The sequence below is a fragment of the Carcharhinus amblyrhynchos genome, chromosome 26 (assembly GCF_965287045.1).
Source record: "Carcharhinus amblyrhynchos chromosome 26, sCarAmb.v2.hapA, whole genome shotgun sequence".
NCBI lineage: Eukaryota > Metazoa > Chordata > Chondrichthyes > Carcharhiniformes > Carcharhinidae > Carcharhinus > Carcharhinus amblyrhynchos.
The window spans coordinates 35,322,399-35,341,753 of record NC_137349.1 but is presented as its reverse complement, the minus strand read 5'-3'; the positions used below and the strand labels follow the sequence as shown (position 1 = coordinate 35,341,753).

The 19,355-nt window shown below is 46.3% G+C and overlaps 1 protein-coding gene across 9 annotated transcripts in view; it reads right to left on the bottom strand.

Moving 5' to 3' along the window:
• Positions 1 to 14,738: 14,738 nt before the first annotated feature.
• Positions 14,739 to 19,355, bottom strand: part of LOC145358780 (receptor-type tyrosine-protein phosphatase delta-like) — a 517,644-nt gene continuing 513,027 nt past the window's right edge. For 8 of the 9 annotated variants that reach the window (XM_080213067.1, XM_080213059.1, XM_080213064.1 and 5 more), the window contains one exon: positions 14,739 to 18,508. In XM_080213067.1, coding sequence (XP_080069193.1) covers positions 18,440 to 18,508 — 69 coding nt within the window. In that variant the 3' untranslated portion in view covers positions 14,739 to 18,439. The remainder of the gene's footprint in view (positions 18,509 to 19,355) is intronic. The other variant, XR_013889502.1, reaches the window with a different exon arrangement.

The window sequence follows — 19,355 nt, the reverse complement described above, 5'->3', positions numbered from 1 at the left end:
CAGGTCCTTTCTCGGATTAGTGAATTATTATGGAAAACTTACTCCTAATTCAGCCATATTATTGAAACCATTGCAAAATTTGCTATGTGTGAAACAGTCATAGGGCTGGACAACTGAGAGCATACAAGGACGTCAAAGATGCTTTGCAGAAGTCTGAAGTGTTGGTTCATTTTAATCTGAAGCCACCATTACTGTTTGCCTATGATGCTTCACCTTATCAAGCAGGAGCAGTTTTATCACTTATCACGTATTGGGAGTAGAACTAGCAATAGTTTTGTTTTGTATTAGTGCTGAATCTAACTATGCTCAGCTGGGAAAAGAAGCATTGAGTATAATTGTTGGTGTACGACGGTTTCATCATTATTCATATGGTCGTTATTCCACACTATTGACTGACCCTTAACTACTATTTTTGGGCCGTATAAAGGCATATCATCACTATTTGATTGCAAAGGTAGTCATTGATCTTATCTGCATACTCTTACAGTATAAAGTATCTTCAAACAGAATGCCTTGCTAATACTTTATCACACTTCCCTTGACCTATTGAGCAGATACCACCAACTGGTGTTGCTAATATTGTTTATCTTTCATTGGAAGGTCATTTACTTGTTACAGCTTCTCAAGTTCAGAGACATCCCAGAAATGATCCCGTAATGGGGAAGGTGATGGGAAAGGGATGAAAGCTGGAATGCACTATCCACATCCTGGTTCGAAACCAAATGTGTCAAGAAAGCTTGAGTTGACCGTCCAAACTGGGTTTCTATTGTGGGGAACCTGAGTGATCATTCCTCCTAGTCTCCAGCAGGGTTTCTGAAGAGTACAGGTGAAGGAATTAGCATGTAGTAATTTTTGGATAATCAGATTGAAGAAAAAGTGGGACAGTGTCAATCCTGAATAAGAAATACACCACCGCTGTCTCCTTTACACCCAAGGGAGTAGCCTGAAATGTCATCGCAACATTTGCATGGAGATTTTGCTGGTCTGTTTGAGGATTACATGTTCTTATTCGGGCGTTTACACAGGGCTGCTGGTTTACTCTCAGTTTGTACTCTGTGCAGTTCAGAGAACATCTTTTTCAACAAAACCAGTTTTGTATTAGTTTCAATCTACAAGTGTAAACCCTACCTCTTCTTTATATTTAAAACCCGCAGCCTCTAACATAATTAGAAGATTACAGTACATCAATGAAACAGATCACCCACACCGGGGACACCAGCCAGAGAACAGCTAGAGCATGGCCAATGGCACAATCACATAATCAGGGTATATAACCAAACCAAACACAACGTTCTAGGACTATAAAATGGACTAATCTACACCAGCCTTCATCTATTTTCTCCACAGAACAGAACAGAGACAGGGGGGATAGTACAAGTGATGGGCTATGCACCAGCTGCAACAGGGCAATCCATATCTCACCCTATGTAAGCAGTTGTAAGGGGTGGCACGGTGCCACAGTGGTTAGCACTGCTGCCTCACAGTGCCAGGACGCAGGTTCGATTCCCGGCTTGGATCACAGTCTGTGCAGAGTCTGCATGTTCTCCCCATATCTGTGTGGGTTTCCTCTGGGTGCTCCGGTTTCCTCCCACTTTCTAGGTGCATTGGCCATGCTAAATTGCCCCTTAGTATTAGTGAGATTAGCAGGTTAGCGGGAAAGGGTTTGGTTGGGATTGTTGTTGGTGCTGGCTTGATGGGCTGAATGGCCTCTAGCTGCATTGTAGGGATTCTATGAGTAGTGAGCTGCCTTCTTGGACCACTGCAGTCCACGTGGTGTGAGCACACCCACAGCACTGTCATGAAGTCCAGGATTTTGACCCAGCAACAGCAGATGAACGGTGATACATTTCCAAGTCAGGATGGTGAGTGGCTTGGAGGGGAACTTAAGGTAAAGGACTACTTAAAATATACTACTAGGATCCTACACCACCTGATGTATGATCAGGAATGTATTAGCCGTGCATTAGTGATTATAACAAGGGGCATTTTTGAAGATGCATTTTCTACAAAAGGTTTCAGGCTTTTAAGAGATGGAAGGAGTGAATTGTATTATTCTCAGGTACTCTGCCCTTGGATCAGCATCACCAGGCGTATGGGAGCATTCAACTTAGGAGTGCAGTCATCCAGAATTCTGATCTGATGATGAATGGCAGCTGAAGAATTTAAACTCATTCAATTAAATAAATCTAGATGGAAAAACAGTCATGGTGACCACAAACCCACCAGATTGTTGTAAAAAAAACCCCATCTGCCTGTCATTTCCCCTGAGGGAAATAAATCTGGCATCCTTACCAGCTCTGTCTGACTCCAGACCCAATGCGGTTGATATCTAATTGACCTTACATTTGCTGAGAAAGTTACTCAGTTGTGTCAGGTTATTACAGTAAAAACAAAAGGCCAATGAAAATAGACCTGGCATTGCTGAAGGCACACCTAACCCAGACAGCCCTCCAAATTTCAGCCCCTTATTATCTGTCTCAAAATTGGGAGTGTTGTCCCATGGAGCGGCACGGTGGCACAGTGTTTAGCACTGTTGCCTCACAGTGCCAGGGACCCAGGTTCGATTCCTGGTTTGGGTTACTATCTATGCTGAGTCTATACGTTCTCCCCCGTGTCTGCGTGTGTTTCCTTTGGGTGCTCCGGTTTCCAGGTGCTCCGGTTTCCAGGTGCTCCTCACTGTTCCATAGAACAGAGAACATAAAACATAGAACACCACAGCACAAATAGGCCCTTCGGCCCACAAGTTGATATCCCTGATCATATCCCTACCTACCAGGCCTATCTATACCCCTCAATCCCATTAAATCCCATGTACTCATCCAGAAGTCTCTTAAAAGTCCCCAACAAGTTCGCCTCCACCACCACCGACGGCAGCCGATTCCACTCACTCACCACCCTCTTAGTGGAAATCTTACCCCTAACATTTCCTCTGTACCTGCTCCCCAGCACCTTAAACCTGTGTCCTCTCGTAGTGACCATTTCAGCCCTGGGAAATAGCCTCCGAGAATCCACCCTATCTATTCCTCTCAACATCTTATACACCTCTATCAGGTCACCTCTCATCCTTTGTCTCTCCAGGGAGAAAAGACTGAACTCCCTGGAGAGCTAGGTCTTTTTCCAGGTGGTATTTGCCCCTTTAAGGGGTGATCTGGCAAGGGAGTTCCATGACCTGATTAACCAATCAGGGTCCAGGATGGGGGATCGCCCCAGCAAGCGTGGTGTTCTCCATGAACTCAATTCTGGAAGGTGCTGGCAGCCATGAGGCTGCAAACCTCTGTATCACCGTTACAAGTAACTAAACATCTCAGTTGTTGTCTTCCTAACTCCAGAGCACCCTGGGGAAACAACACAGACACAGGGAGAATGTGCAGACTCCATACAGACAGTGAGCCGAGCCGGGAATCAATCCCGGGTCCCTGACACCGTGACGAAGTCGTGCTAACCACTGTGCCACCATAGGACAGGGAGGATTCCAGGTATCGGACACTGTGAGGATTCCGGGTATTGGAGACAGTGAGGATTCCGGGTATCGGAGACTGTGAGGATTCCGGGTATCGGAGACTGTGAGGATTCCGGGTATCGGAGACAGTGAGGATTCCGGGTATCGGAGACTGTGAGGATTCCAGGTATCGGAGACAGTGAGGATTCCGGGTATCGGAGACAGTGAGGATTCCGGGTATCGGAGACAGTGAGGATTCCGGGTATCGGAGACAGTGAGGATTCCGGGTATCGGAGACTGTGAGGATTCCAGGTATCGGAGACAGTGAGGATTCCGGGTATCGGAGACTGTGAGGATTCCGGGTATCGGAGACAGTGAGGATTCCAGGTACCGGAGACAGTGAGGATTCCAGGTATCGGAGACAGTGAGGATTCCAGGTATCGGAGACAGTGAGGATTCCAGGTATCGGAGACAGTGAGGATTCCGGGTATTGGAGACAGTGAGGATTCCAGGTACCGGAGACAGTGAGGATTCCAGGTATCGGAGACAGTGAGGATTCCAGGTATCGGAGACAGTGAGGATTCCTGGTATCGGAGACAGTGAGGATTCCGGGTATCGGAGACTGTGAGGATTCCGGGTATCGGAGACAGTGAGGATTCCGGGTATCGGAGACTGTGAGGATTCCAGGTATCGGAGACAGTGAGGATTCCGGGTATCGGAAACAGTGAGGATTCCGGGTATTGGAGACAGTGAGGATTCCAGGTATCGGAGACAGTGAGGATTCCGGGTATCGGAAACAGTGAGGATTCCAGGTATCGGAGACTGTGAGGATTCCGGGTATCGGAGACTGTGAGGATTCCGGGTATCGGAGACAGTGAGGATTCCGGGTATCGGAGACTGTGAGGATTCCAGGTATCGGAGACTGTGAGGATTCCGGGTATCGGAGACTGTGAGGATTCCGGGTATCGGAGACTGTGAGGATTCCAGGTATCGGAGACAGTGAGGATTCCGGGTATCGGAAACAGTGAGGATTCCGGGTATTGGAGACAGTGAGGATTCCAGGTATCGGAGACAGTGAGGATTCCGGGTATCGGAAACAGTGAGGATTCCAGGTATCGGAGACTGTGAGGATTCCGGGTATCGGAGACAGTGAGGATTCCAGGTATCAGAGACAGTGAGGATTCCAGGTATCGGAGACAGTGAGGATTCCGGGTATCGGAAACAGTGAGGACTCCGGACATCGGAAACAGTGAGGATCTGGCTCAGGATGAGGCCTGTCCAAGATTCAGTACAATTGAAGCATTTCTTCCTCTCCTTTGTCACCCAGTCTCTTGTGTTAAGGACCAACGTTCCATTAGCTCTTTTGATTACTTCTGTAGCTGTGCACTGGCTTCTAATGGTGTGCGGATCAGGACACTGAATCTCTGTGCAGCTCCACAGCTCCCCGTCATTAAGAAAATGTTACGATCTGTCATTCTTGCCGAGTGAAAGTTTGCATCAGTGAGAATACAGCGAGGTGGACCCTGCAAACCTGTTAAATAATACAAGAGTTGAACTCTCTCGGTGATTTTAACCATTGAACAGAATAGTCACAAGGGCCGGATGGCACTGGGCTCGTTCCTGAGTATCTGCTGAGTTAACTGAGGGCAGCAGTTTGTCTTAGAGGGAAAGAGTCACAAATCAGAAACACAAAAGAGACTTGGGAGTCATTGTTCAAGATTCCCTTAAGGTTAATATGCAGGTTCAGTCGGCAGTTAAGAAGGCAAATGCAATGTTAGCATTCATGTCGCGAGGGCTGGAATATAAGAGCAGGGATGTATTTCTGAGGCTGTATAAGGTTCTGGTCAGGTGCCTTTTGGAGAATTGTGAGCAGTTTTGGGCTCCGTATCTAAGGAAGGATGTGCTGGCCTTGGAAAGGGTCCAGAGGAGGTTCAGGAGAATGATCCCTGGAATGACGAGCTTGTTGTATGAGGAACGGTTGAGGACTCTGAGTCTGTACTCGTTGGAGTTTAGAAGGATGAGGGGGGGATCTTATTGAAACATACAGCATACTGCGAGGCCTGGATAGAGTGGACGTGGAGAGGATGCTTCCACTAGTCGGAAAAACTAGAACCAGAGGACACGACTTCAGGCTAAAGGGACAATCCTTTAAAACAGAGAAGAGGAAGAATTTCTTCAGCCAGAGAGTGGGGAATCTGTGGAACTCTTTGCTGCAGAAGGCTGTGGAGGCCAGGTCATTGAGTGTCTTTAAGACAGAGATAGATAGGTTCTTGATTAATAAGGGGATCAGGGGTTATGGGGAAAAGGCAGGAGAATGGGGATGAGAAAAATATCACCTGTAATTAAATGGTGGAGCAGACTTGGTGGGCCGAGTGGCCTAATTGTGCTCCTATGTTTTATGGTTTTATCCTATTGTCCGTGCTGTGCTGCTAATGTTTAGGTGCAGACCGAGGACCAGCTTTTTGCATTCCTGTGATGCTCCCCTAGTTGAATAGTCGAATAGGATTCTCAGAGGTGGGTAGTGGCATTATGGCACAGTGGTTACCACGGCTGCCCGGCAGAGCCAGGGACCCATGTTGGATTCCCAACTTGAGTGAATGTCTGTGACTGCACGGAGTCTGCACGTTCTCTGCGTGACTGCATGGGTTTCCTCCGGGTGCTCCAGTTTCCTCCCACAGTCTGAAACACGTGCTGGTTGGGGTGCATTGGCCGTGCTAAATTCTCCCTCAGTGTATCCGAACAGGCGGCAGAGTGTGGCAACTCGGGGATTTTCACAGTGACTTCATTGCAGTGTTAATGTAAGCCTACTTGTGACACTAATGAATAAACTTTAAACTTAGCGATTAGTTGGGTGTGACAGAGAAGGATGATCGTGAGCTGTGGAAGTTTCAGCAAGGGGCAATTTGCTGGTGAAGTGAGGAGTTTACTGATGCATGCTGTACTGTGTAAAGTGTCCTGTGGCAAAGGGGTTGTAAGCTCTAAACCTCCTCGAGTTGCGGGATGATTTGCGCACATCCGTGCCATTAACTGCATAACCCTCCCTTGAGTTTCAAGAGATTGCTCCACTTGTGCATAAACTTTCAATTAAACACTGTGGAGAAAGCTCGAACGGAGATTAAACGACCTAAGAACACTCTTAATGATGAGAAAGTCTCTCACCCTCAGAGGCACAGCAACTGATACTGGAGAACCGAGCCCCTTCAGCTCCTGCATTGATCTTGAAAACTTTTACAATATTCCTTTAAAGTCACCTTTCCTTTTCTTTCCTCTCGCTTTACAACCTTCATTTCCCTTCCTTCCTTCGCTTAATGTGACTGCAGTTCATCGTCCATGGAGGAACCTCGCTTTCTGTTGGAGATGGGGAGATAATTGGTGGGGATTGAAAATAGGTTGAGAGTTTGTTCATTGCTGGTTCATTGCATCGCGGCGGCACAGTGGTTAGCACTGCTGCCTCACAGCGTTAGGGAGCCAGGTTCAATTCCAATCTCGGGTCACTGTCTGTCTAAGAGTTTGCACATTCTCCCCGTGTCTGCGTGGGTTTCCTCTGGGTGCTCCGGTTTCCTCCCACAGCCCGAAGGTTAGATGCATTGGCTGTGCTAAATTGTCCCTTAGCGTCAGGGGGATTAGCAGGGTGGGATTATGGGGATAGGATGGGATTGTTGTCAGTGTAAACTCAATGGGCCGAATGGCCTTTTCCTTTATTGTAGGGATTTTATGACAATTCTAGATTATTTGGAAAGAATATTGAGGAATTTGGGCTTCAGAACCACGGCATCAGATTCAAATGTGCGGTGGTGGGTGGGTGTTGGGGAGATGGCAGGGAGTGTGGTGGTGCTGGGGTCAGGCACTGCGTGAGGAACAGTCACTCATCTGTGTTGGTCCCTGCATTGCCCAATTAGTGGCCAGGAAGTGGGTTGCCCAACTAGGGATGGCAGGCAGTCTCGCGCAGCTGCAGCCCCTCGAGAAGGCAGAGGTTGGTCTGTCAAGGTAAGCGAGAAAGAGGATGCCCCTGAATTAGGGGTAAAACAATAAAAAGCCCTCAGCAACCAGTCCCGATTGTGTGTGTGTGTGTGTGTGGGGTGGAGTTGGAATGACAGCAGAGGCCCTGCACTGGGTGCCTGTGGTAGCAACTGAAGCCAGAACAGGTAGGCCGAGAGGGCCTCCAATTTGCCTGCGGTGCTGGTTCATCGAGTCCGCTGACAGACACTTCCAGGGACCGGGGGGGGCCTTCTGGAAAATTGCAGTCAACCAGCTCTTTATACGCCATTAACAAGGTCAACTGGCTACCCAATGTTGGCAGGTGGATAGCCTTGCTGTACTCACTCACCAACACCCCCCTCACCCCCACCCCTCCCCACATTTTGCCTTCAGGAATATACCCAGGGGTAAATCAAGCTGGGGCCTGTCTCTATGTGCCCAAGTGCCCCAACCGAGGGATGAAGATTCTGCCCAGCGCCTCGCCCCCCCACCCCCCCTCAGCTTCTCCCTCTCCTGCCCCACTCTCTGTGCTGTAGGCAGACTCACGCTCGGTGACCGTACTGAGGCGGGGGGTGGGGAGTGGGGGGAGGGGGATGCTGTTTGCAAAGTGGCTTCAGGGATGATTCGCGGCTCAATGTGCAACACTGAGAGACATAAAACTGCCTGCTGCGTCGTGTCAGCCAGGTCATCCCATAGTAATTAATGACCTACTCTACGAGAGCTGCTGCAGTGCGCCCGTGATTAAATGGGAGATATGAAATTGCAATAATTATATCAAAACTAGGATCAATGCCAAAATAACCATTCTATTACAAGTGTTAGAGGTCGGCCCATTACCACAGGCTGAATTATTCCACCATTAATATTTTGCTCTTGAGTTCGGTATTTTTAAAATGCTCATGACATCGGCACTTCTTGAGGGAGCGCAATCACAATTATTACCATAATAATTACATTTGACGCTTTGAATGTTTAGACTTAAAATGCTCTTATAAAACCGCAATTTTTCACTGTCAACTTAATGTTACCATTCTCTGGCGTCCTGGTGGGCCAGTTATTCCCAGCTCAGTCTGCAGAGTGCCTGCACAAAATCATTCTCAAAGGAAATTATTGGAGAGTTGTGTAGCAATTACGATCACTCTTGCAGTTCAATAGGTAACAGACCACCTATTGCGCTCGTCGTCTGGATAAAGACATTCAAGCATAAATTGCTATTTAGAAAGACACCAATTCATCAAGGATGGTCAACGTGGAGCTGGGACGGGAAGGTCGTGTCTGATTTAACTTGATTGAATTTTTTGAGACATTAGCGAGGGAGGTTATTTTATTCGATGTGGTCTTGCGTGCCTTTTTAGCCCAGGTTTCCGATAAGCACCCACACAGCAGACCGGCTCAGGAAGGTGAAGGCCCCTGGGATCCAAGGGCAAGTTGGATCCAAAATTGGCTCTATGGGGAGCAAAGGGTAAAGGTTGATGGGTGCGGGAGGGGAGGAGCATAGATTTGTTGGGCTGAATGGCCTTTATCTATGCCATGTATCACTTGCAATCCTATGAAACAGAGACATTGAGGTGCATATATACACAAACCCTTGAAGATAGCAGGACAGATAAATGCAATGTTAAGAAGACATATATACTCCCCTGTATTTGTAAAGGAATGGAATATGGAAACAAATAAATTATGGCAGAAATGCATAGAACACCAGTTAAAACACAGCTGGAGTACTGTGTACTGTTCTGGTCATTTCATTACAGGGAGACTTTGAATGAGATTCATGAGGACATTGCCAGGAATGGAGAATTTTAGTTATGATTGGATAGGTTGGATTTGTTTTCTTTGGAACAGATGATGCTCAGAATTTTAATTGACGTGCATAAAACTATGAGTATAAACTAGGCACAGCGGTTATCAGCAGCGACCTGGGTTCAATTCTAGCCTCGGGTCACTGTCTTTGCACGTTCCCCCCATGTCTGCATGGGTTTCCTCCGGGTGCTCCGGTTTCTTCCCACACTCCAAAGATGTGCAGGTTAGGTTGATTGGCTGTATTCAGTTGTGCCTTACATCACAATTCAGTCACCTTGCCGATCACAGAATTGAAGTGGGCAAGGAACGGATAATGGGGATAATGAGAATAATGGGATAATGGGAATATCTGTTGACTTTGGGTGGGAATTTCTGGTCTCACTCGGGTGAGGCTGTAAAATTCCGCCCTTAGTGTCAGGGAAATTAGCAGGGTATACACGGGGCGATACGGGCATTGGGCCTGGGTGGGATTGTTGTCAGTACAGGCCTGATGGGCTGAATGGCCTCTTTCTGCACTGTAGGGATTGACCATGCTAAATTGCCCCTTAGTGTCCAAAGATGTATCGGTTAGGGGGGGATTAGCAGAAGAAATGTGCGGGTTATGTGTGTGAGGCAAGGAGTGGATCTGTCAGTGAGTCAGTACAGACTCGTTGGGCCAAATGGCCTCCTTCCTGCATTGTTGGGATTCTAAGACTCTATTGGGTAAGACACTCTGTCAAAGACTTGATGGGCTGAGTGGCTTCTTCTGCACTGTCAGGATTCTACGGACACCACAGATTGTAGAAGGCACGTGTGTGGTTGGAAGTGCCGTGAATGGCAAACACTGATTGTTCCACAACTGACCACAAAATCTGAGGCAATGTTTATCACCCCGTTCACTGTGATGGGCTGGAATAGCAAAGGCCTCAATAAATGGTTCCTGTTTGGACACTGAAGGTAGCATCATCACTCACTGGCACAGGGCTTGTTCTCTAACAAAGGACAGACACATTCATCACGCTCGCTTTTCCTGAATTAATTAGATTTAGTCCGGTTGGGTACCATCTCATTTAAGATTTCATGCCCCGTCTGTTATTAATCCTTCAATGTGCTGTAACACTTTGTACATCATTCTTCAAGGTGGCTAACTGGGAACGTCCTGCTGGGTGTGGAGCTCCTGTGAATGGAACCCACCTCCACCCACACACCGGGAGGGTAATCCCAGCCCTCACAGCTGTCTGAAATGGAAGGTGTTTCGTTCCTCAGTGGGGACACATCCCTCACCTCAAAGAACACAATATCATTTTAGAGAAGTTACTGTGAAAACCCTCTAGTCGCCACACCCCGGCACCCGTTCGGGTACACCAAGGGAGAGTTTAGCACGGCCAATGTAACTAACCAGCACGTCTTTCGGACTGTGGGAGGAAACTGGTGCACCCGGAGTAAACCCACGCAGACATGGGGAGAACATGCCGACGCTGCACAGGCAGTGACCCAAGCTGGGAATTGAACCCAGGACCCTGTGAGGCAGCAGTGCTAACCACTGTGCCACCGTGCCACCCTAAAATCACAATGTCCCTGGGTGGACTCAAACCACCAAAGTTTCTGTTAACAGCCAAACATGCTAACCAATTGCTATGACTTCTTCCACTAACTATTTGAACCCCTTCTCCAGTTTTGTGGGTTCTGTAGCGGGGTTTTCTCTGACTGTTTCGCCACTGGAATGATTTGGGGAATCAGCTATGACCATGTTGAATGGTGGAACAAACTTGAACGGCTGAATGGCTCCTATTTTCTATGTGAAAACCACAATGCAACTTCCACAGTAGATAGAAAACACTTTACGTATTGCCCAGATATTACCTGGCTTAGCCATTATTTTGCTTGTTTGCATAACTGGATCACATCCGTGTGAGCAGCTATTTACAATGGGCTGGAGTGCTAGCGTTGTGCAAGACTTCTTTCTGGTAGCTTGCTCCGCACATCATAAGAAAACGTTAAACAAAAACAGAAAGTTCCAGAAAACCTCAGCAGATCTGACAGCATCCGTGGAGATAGAGAAAACGGGTGGGATTTTCCGACCCCCAAGATTGGAAAATCCCACTCGAGGTCAACGGACCTTTGCAATGGTCCGTGTCCCGCCCGTTACGATTCCTGTGGTTGGCGCGAGGGGAAAATTCCGCTCAATGTTTCGAGTCGGGATGACCCTTCGTCAGAGCTGGACGAAGGGACATGCTGAGTCGAAACATTGGCTCTATTCTCTCTCCGCAGACGCTGTCAGACCTGCCGAGGTTTTCTAGAATTTTCCGTTTTCGTTTGAGATTCCAGCATCCATAGTAGTTTGCCCTCATCATGGGAGAACGTCAAGATGATTGATCGATGAGGGTTGTGTATCGGAACTCCGGCCCTACCCCGGATGGTGATGTGTGGAGACGCTGAAAAGTGAGTCAGAACGTCAGTCAACAGGAGAGAATCTACAGAGTGCACATCACACAATGCTCATGATTGGAAATAAGCAAACGGCGGCAGCTTCAGAGTGAGACACGGGGGATTGACATCTCAAAAGTGCCAAGATTTACTGGCTTTGGCCAGATGAAACTCAGTGACCTTTTTCCAGTGCTTTATATTCTTACATTTCTGTCTAATTCCCAAATGCCTGTCGAGAGTTTTATGATTTCATAAAGAAAGCTATGACTTGTGGAGCCTCAGTTTCCAAATTTGCACCACGTTCCCAGTGGACGGCCTGCATTATATCTGTGTGTCTAACAGTAGTAACTCATTATGCTGGAGGCCAGCTCCAGGGCCTGGAGGCCAACACGATGTGAACTCCCAATTCCCCCTGATATTGATTGACGTGAGAAACAATAAACACAAAACAGAATCAAATGTCACCCAATCACACAGCTGAAAGGACAGGGGGAATGGTAAATTGGTCTAACATTTCTTCCCAGGATTGCACCACGCTGGTTGTTGCTATGTGACGGCGCTGAGCAAATAAATCTGGATAGCTTTGAGCCAACACTTAATACTGTCCTCCATCAAGAAGAAACGTACGAGAAACTCCAACCCTCCGCTGCCCTCATTACAGCTGGGCAATCGGAATTCTCCAAAGTAAGATTGACCTGACCATGGGGAGGGGTCTTTTGCCCTTCCCCAAGATAAGCTGTGCATTGAAATGTTTCTCTCGTGCTACGTTTGATACCAGCGATGAGGGGGTTAGCTTATGAGAAGAGATTGAATAGACTGGGTCTGTACTCATTGGAGTTTAGAAGGCTGAGGGGGGATCTTATAGAAACATTAAGATAATGAAGGGGTTAGGTAGGGTAGAGGTAGAGAGATTATTCCTGCTTAGAAAGGAAACCAGAACTAGAGGGCACAGCCTCAAAATAAGGCGGGGGGGTTGCAGTTTAGAACGGAGTTGAGGAGGAACTTCTTCACTCAAAGGGTGGTGAATCTCTGGAATTCTCTGCCCATTGAAGTGGTGGACGCTACCTCGTTGAATATATTTAAGTCACGGGTAGATAAATTTCTGATAGACAGGGGAATTAAGGGTTATGGGGAGAAAGCGGGAAAGTGGAACTGATCCACTTCAGATCAGCCATGATCTTATTGAATGGCGGGGCAGGCTCGAAGGGCTAGATGGACTACTCCTGCTCCTATTTCTTATGTTCTTATGTTATTAGCCTCAGTAAAGAGGATATGGATATTGGAAAAGTGGCAACACTTCAAAAATACTTAATTATCTGTAAAATTTATTTATTATTTTCACAAGTGGACTTACATTAACACTGCAATGAAGTTACTGTGAAAACCTCCTAGTCGCCACACTCCGGCACCTGTTTGGATACACTGAGGAGAATTTAGCATGACCAATGCACCAAACCAGCATGTCTTTCAGACTGTGGGAGGAAATCTGGGTACCTGGAGGAAACCCATGCAGACATGGGGAGAATGTGCAGACTCTGCACAGACAGTCACCCGAGCTGGGAATGGAACTCGGGTCCCTGGGGCTGTGAGGCAGCTGTGCTAACCACTGCGTCATCATGCCACCCTGCACTGTGCCACCATAGCACGTAGGACAACCTGAGGTCATGAAGGGAGCAATATACAGACAAAGCTTACCATTCATAGAGTATGTAGGGGAAGAGGAAAGGAGAGAGTGCATAATGTAGTGCTACAGTTATAGCTAGGGTGCAGAGAAAGATCAATTTAATACCTGACTGAAAATGGACTGTTGCTTGGAAGATCCACCATTTTGACTTTCTGTACTCCAATGCACCTTAAGGTAGATGAAAACATCTCAAGATGGAAAAGCTTCATGGCTCACTTGTCTTACTTCTGAGCTTCGGGGGATCTGTAAATGTCTAAGTTTTGCATGTTTATTGATGTCTTTTCTTTTACTTCACAGGTGATTCAGTCCGCCTTGTTGTCCAACAAGGGGCATACACGCGATGGGTCGTGCGAGGACTACTCTTGGACGTTGCTTCGAGAGTTGCCTAGTGCTTCACGTTGTTAGCGTACGCTTAAACTGGACCAGCTGACGGGCAACACGACAGCTCAGTGACTATCACTGTTTGCTGTGCAGATACATGGATTTGGGCCGGCATCTGTGGGAGTTTGCACATTCTCCCCGTGATTGCGTGGGTTTTCTTCGGGTGCTCCGGTTTCCTCCCATGCCCCAAAAACGTGCTCTTAGGCTGATTGGTGTAACAAATTGTCCCTAAATTAGTCTTCCCTCAATCCTCCCCAATAGGTGTAGACAAAGGTCATAGGTGGTGGAGGGCACTCAAAGTTAAAATGGCGGCGCGGGCTCCTTGGGCCGAAGGGCCTGTTTCCCGTGCTGTGTTGTTCTTTGTTCTTCAATAGGAATCTCCTATTTTGATTTGCCTTATCTAAGACAAAGAGAGCTTGGATTTATATTGTTCTGGTCACCCTATTATAGAAAGGAAATTATTAAACTAGAAAGAGTGCAGATGAGATTTATTAGGATGCTACCGGGACTTGATGGTTTGGGTTATAAAGAGAGGCTGGATAGACTTTTTCCCCTGGAGCATCGGAGGCTTCGGGGTGATGTTATAGATGCCTATGAAAAAATGAGGAGAATTGATAAGGTCAACATATTTCGCCAAAGGTAGGGAAATCTAAAACTAGAGGGCTTAGGTTTAAGGTGAGAGGGGAGAAATACAAAAGTATCCAGAGGGGCATTTATTTTCAGTGAGAGAGTGGTGAGTGTTTGGAACAAGCTGCCAGAGGTAGTAGTAGAGGAAGATACAATTTTGTCTTTTAAAAAGCATTTAGACAGTTACATGGGTTAGATGGGTGTAGAGGGATATGGGCCAAACGCAGGCAATTAGGACTAGCTTAGAGGTTGAAAGCTGGGCTACATGGACAAGTTGGGTTGAAGGGCCTGTTTCCATGCTGTAACCTCTATGACTCTATGTATGAGTGGGTGTGATAATGGACCATTGACTAATTGTCTCATGCGCCTTTACAGGGATAACGAGAGGACGCCTTGAAGGAGTGACCCAGAGCATTTCTCCAGACAATCTTCCTTTAATACAAAGTCAACATATCTACATACACAGTGGTTTTTATAACCAATTATATTTTCAGTTATAAGTAACAGTTGTTCAAAAGCAATAATCACTTGGCCCTCAAACAAATGACAGTTCCTTTTTGTCTCTCAACATCTCATTAATTTGGCTGTCATACTGGTTAAGTCTGGCAACTTCCACAAGTTATTGAGTAAATTCATCACAGACGTTGACAAGGAACGCGTCGGAATAAACCCGGGGTAGCAATCCGGAGCCCCAGGCTAATTTCTGTTTTATCCCAACATATCAGAGTTCCATTTTGGGGCAAAATAAAGAGGGAAAGCAATCTTGATAAATGAAACACATCCTTAAAATGGTACAAACAAAGCTCTTTTAACATTCAGAATTCAATGATATATAGCCAGTCACAAACATTTCTACAGTGAAAAAATAGACCGTCTTTAAACATAATATGAACAAATAAATGTATTTTAAATGTTTTTTTGTATCTTTTAATTTGACTGATAATTTTTTTTGTTAAAAAAGGAACGAATACACAATTAAAAAAAAGATTATGTTTGTCGTATGTTACAAAACACAAAAGATTTTCGAGAAAACCGCTCACAAATTCAACCTTTCCTGCTTTGCCTCGCTGTTCCCCTCAACTGATCGAGTCATCAAGGTTTAGTTTTTTTTCCCCCTCTTGTGGATACTGCTTAAGCGTTTCCTTGAAGCTGTTCCATTCTGTAATTACGGGCTTCCTACTCGTAGCCCCAAGGCCAAGTGGCAGAAGAGATCTTTCGCAATGCAATCTGCTTATGGAGATTTTGTACTAAGATTGGCTGGGTGGGGTCGAGGGGGAGGGGATGTGGTGAAAGGGCCTAAAATGCTCCTCAGTTAAGGGCCTGTTGGCGGCCATTTTGATGGACAGGACAATGGTCAATTACTTTGAGACAGCATGGGAGCTCCTCACTACGTGATCGGTATATTAACTTTATAAAAAGATAATTAAAAAGCTTACCTTATATAAAAAGTAGGAACCATGGACTACTTCCTGGATTTGCACTTAGTCCTGATACTTACGCAAAGTGGGATTTAAGAAAATAATGCTCAAGATTAATTACTGTACCGCAAAAGAAACCTTTAGGATTGGCTATCTATTGTAACGTTCCCTGACAAAGATAGAGATAAATGAAACATCAGTTGCTCCCTGCCAACTGCCACTGACCTCTGCCAACTACTACTGACCTCTGCCAACTACCACTGACCTCTGCCAACTACTACTGCTGACCTCTGCCAATTATTATTGACCTCTGCCAACTACCATTGACCTTTGCCAATTACCATTGACCTCTGCCAACTACCATTGACCTTTGCCAACTACCAATGACCTCTGCCAACTACTACTGCTGACCTCTGCCAACTACCGCTGACCTCTGCCAATCAGGAAGGTAGGAAGCTAGGGTGAAAGATCAAAGGGTGGGACTGTTTGGTTAGTCAGCAAACCAAATGTCATGGGAGGAATATCAAACCCACTGGAAAAATTCTTTATAACTTTGGAGAACTGGAACAGTGGTATGATGGAGCTTGAAAAGAGAATAAATTCTTGGTGCACCTTGTTAATTACTCAATGTGCCATTTGTTACTAAAGTTTGAGAACCACAAATCCTTGTTGGCGGTGATTATATTGCTTCCTACAAATTTGATACCACGATTGGAATTGGGCTCCTTTATCTGGTTGCTTTCAGCAAATCAAAACCTTTCTCCTTCAAAATGCCGCTACGAGATCAGTTTCCCAATTTTCAAGAGGGAGGAATTTCCACTGATGAATAAACATGATGGCACATTTAGAAAAAGATTCTCCTCTGCTTCATGTAACGGTTGCAGGAACACTGGTCTCTGGTCGGCTTTGGTGTCAAAAATACCAACCAGTGGCAAAGCATCATAAAATGTGTGCCACCGATCACTTGGTTTGCAAAACCGTACCCTCGAAACAACGCTTTGAAAGATACTGATGAGGCTGGGGTAGCCAAATAGTGAGTATAATGCCAGCTATTTAAGGAACTTGTGATATCCGATAATCCATTTTAACAATTAAGGGGGTGGACTATTGATAAAACATGACTAGGGGTGGTAACAAATAGGCTGACCTTTTTAAAAGCGTCACAAAACAATTTAATGCTTGTATTATTCAGTAACATCAGTTACCCTCAGTCCAACTAAAAAGTCCTTCCCCACTTTTTTGTTTTCCAAATTAGTACAATCAACAGGTTATTGCATTTTTATGATCTGACTTCCTCACTTCACGGTTCTTTGGCAACCATCCTGAGCAGGAGGAGAGCTACGAACTCCCCAAACCTGAATCCCGAACTCAAAGATCACAATGGGGATACGGGGGTTCAGCAGCCCTCAGGGTTGTACAAGCCAGGGAAGGTAGGCGGGGCGGAGACACCTTGTCTCCAGCAGTCACATCCATCATGTGGTTACTATCTAGATAAGGGTGCTTCCGTGGATAGGACTCACTCCTCCCCAGCCCCTGCCCTCCGCTTGTTGATTTAGATGGACGCGTTTATGATTAAGCAGTGCTTCAAGCTGGAATGTGCCATGGTGATCACGTTTTTGTAATTCATCCTTTTCCTTCCTGGTGTGACATTTTCGACTATCTCCTTCGTGTCTCCCTGTGTGTGTGGGTGATTCCCTTACTCAGAAGAGCGAACAAGAGCCTCTTACTGCTCCCCTTCCTTCAGTCAAACAGGAAGAGTGGTGTGGTTACACTGCTATTGACTTTCTCATATTTCAGCTCCACCTCAGGTCACTGACCCAGCTCACACTGTCAGCTCATCATTTAGAGGACAAAGGTCCTCATGCCTTTTACACGGCTGGCTAGTGCCACCGGCTGAGGTGATTTTTTTTTATATACCGGTCTCGGATTTTCAATGGAAAAGGTCAGTAATGCACCTACACCCCTCCTTTTAAAAGTAGCCCATAGCCATCCAACACTGACAACCACAATACCTCACCTATGCGCAGTTCCATCACGATCGCTGCATTGAAATAATGGTACAAACAATCATGGAGAGACTTAAACTAGGTTCACAATGGGGTATCTGGTGTAGGGAGAAGGCACAGATGCAGAACATGCATAGATGAAGCATGGCCTAGTGAGGATTGCCAAAGGATCGAAAAATAAACCCACGACCTTCAATGACCTTAAGGTAGCCAAAACCGGGAGGAAAGGACACCTGCAGTAAATGTGATTTTGTGAGCGATTCCCTTCAATGCTGTTCCATAGCTTTGATTAGTAAAAGGGGTTTGTAAGCAAGCAGAACTCTAATGGTGTAACCAAAGACAGGATCCCATCTTTTCATGTTTACCCTTCATCCACTTTCTGAATGACTTTTTGCTTGTCTGTCCTTAATCTCATCAGACAGTCCACACAGGAGGAAATCCAGATCCATTTTCACCACAGTTGAACACTTGAGGTAAGTAGGACTTGTCCGATTGTTAAAATGATCCCCCCACCCCCCCAACAGACCAGGGTCCTTCTTCTCTTCTGGGTTACAACATTGAGTTCCCTTAGGGTCCATCCGAAATATCTTCCCCCTGGCGGTGGTTAGAATTAAAGTACTTTTCAAGCACGCTATATGGCTCAGAAGAGGCTCTGTGTCCATTGTGGCCTGTTAAGAGTTTGGTGATCAATGGCTTTTTACGTTGCATAATGATCAAAACTCCCAAGATACTCGAGCGCCGCTTGATAGCAGAACTGATACTCATCCTGCAAACACAGAAACAGGAGCTTTGTCAATGAGAATTACATCTTACACCAATTCGGGCGACCAAAATACTTACTGGGAACAAAGAAATAATTCACAGGATCATAGAACCCCACGGAGCACAAGGAGGCCATGAGCCTGGGCCAACAACAATCCCACTCAGGCCCTACGCCTGTAACCCCATGTATTTACTATGCTCGTCCCCCTAGCACTTACAGGGCAATTTAGCACGGCCAATCATGGAATCCCTACAGTACAGAAGGAGGCCATTTGGCCCATCGAGTCTGTACTGACCACAATCCCCGTACTATTCCCGTAACTCCGCACATTTACCCTGCTAATCCCCCTGACTTTAGGGTCAATTTATCACAGCTAATCCGCCTAACCCGTGCACATCTTTGGGGTGTGGGAGGAAACCAGAGCACCCCGGAGGAAACACACACACAGGCACGGGAAAAATGTGCAAATTCCACATAAGTAGTGACCCAAGGCCGGAATTGAACCGGGGTCCCTGGCACTGTGAGGCAGCAGTGTAAACCACTGTGCCACAGTGACCTCCCAATCTACCTTCCGTACATCCTCGAAATGAGGGAGAAAACCAGAGCATCCTGAGGAAACCCACGCAGGCAGGGGAAGGACATGCAAACTCCACACAGACAGTATTCACGTAACTTTCATATCCACAAAATGTCCGAGAGTGCTCCACAGCCACTGAATCAGTTCACTAAATGGAAACATAGTTTTGGGTCCATTCATTTGTTTGAATAGACAAGGGAGCCGCACTGGTACAATCTTTAAAATGCTTTTCTTTTATTGAACAGAACGTAAAACATTAACATGACAAAAACA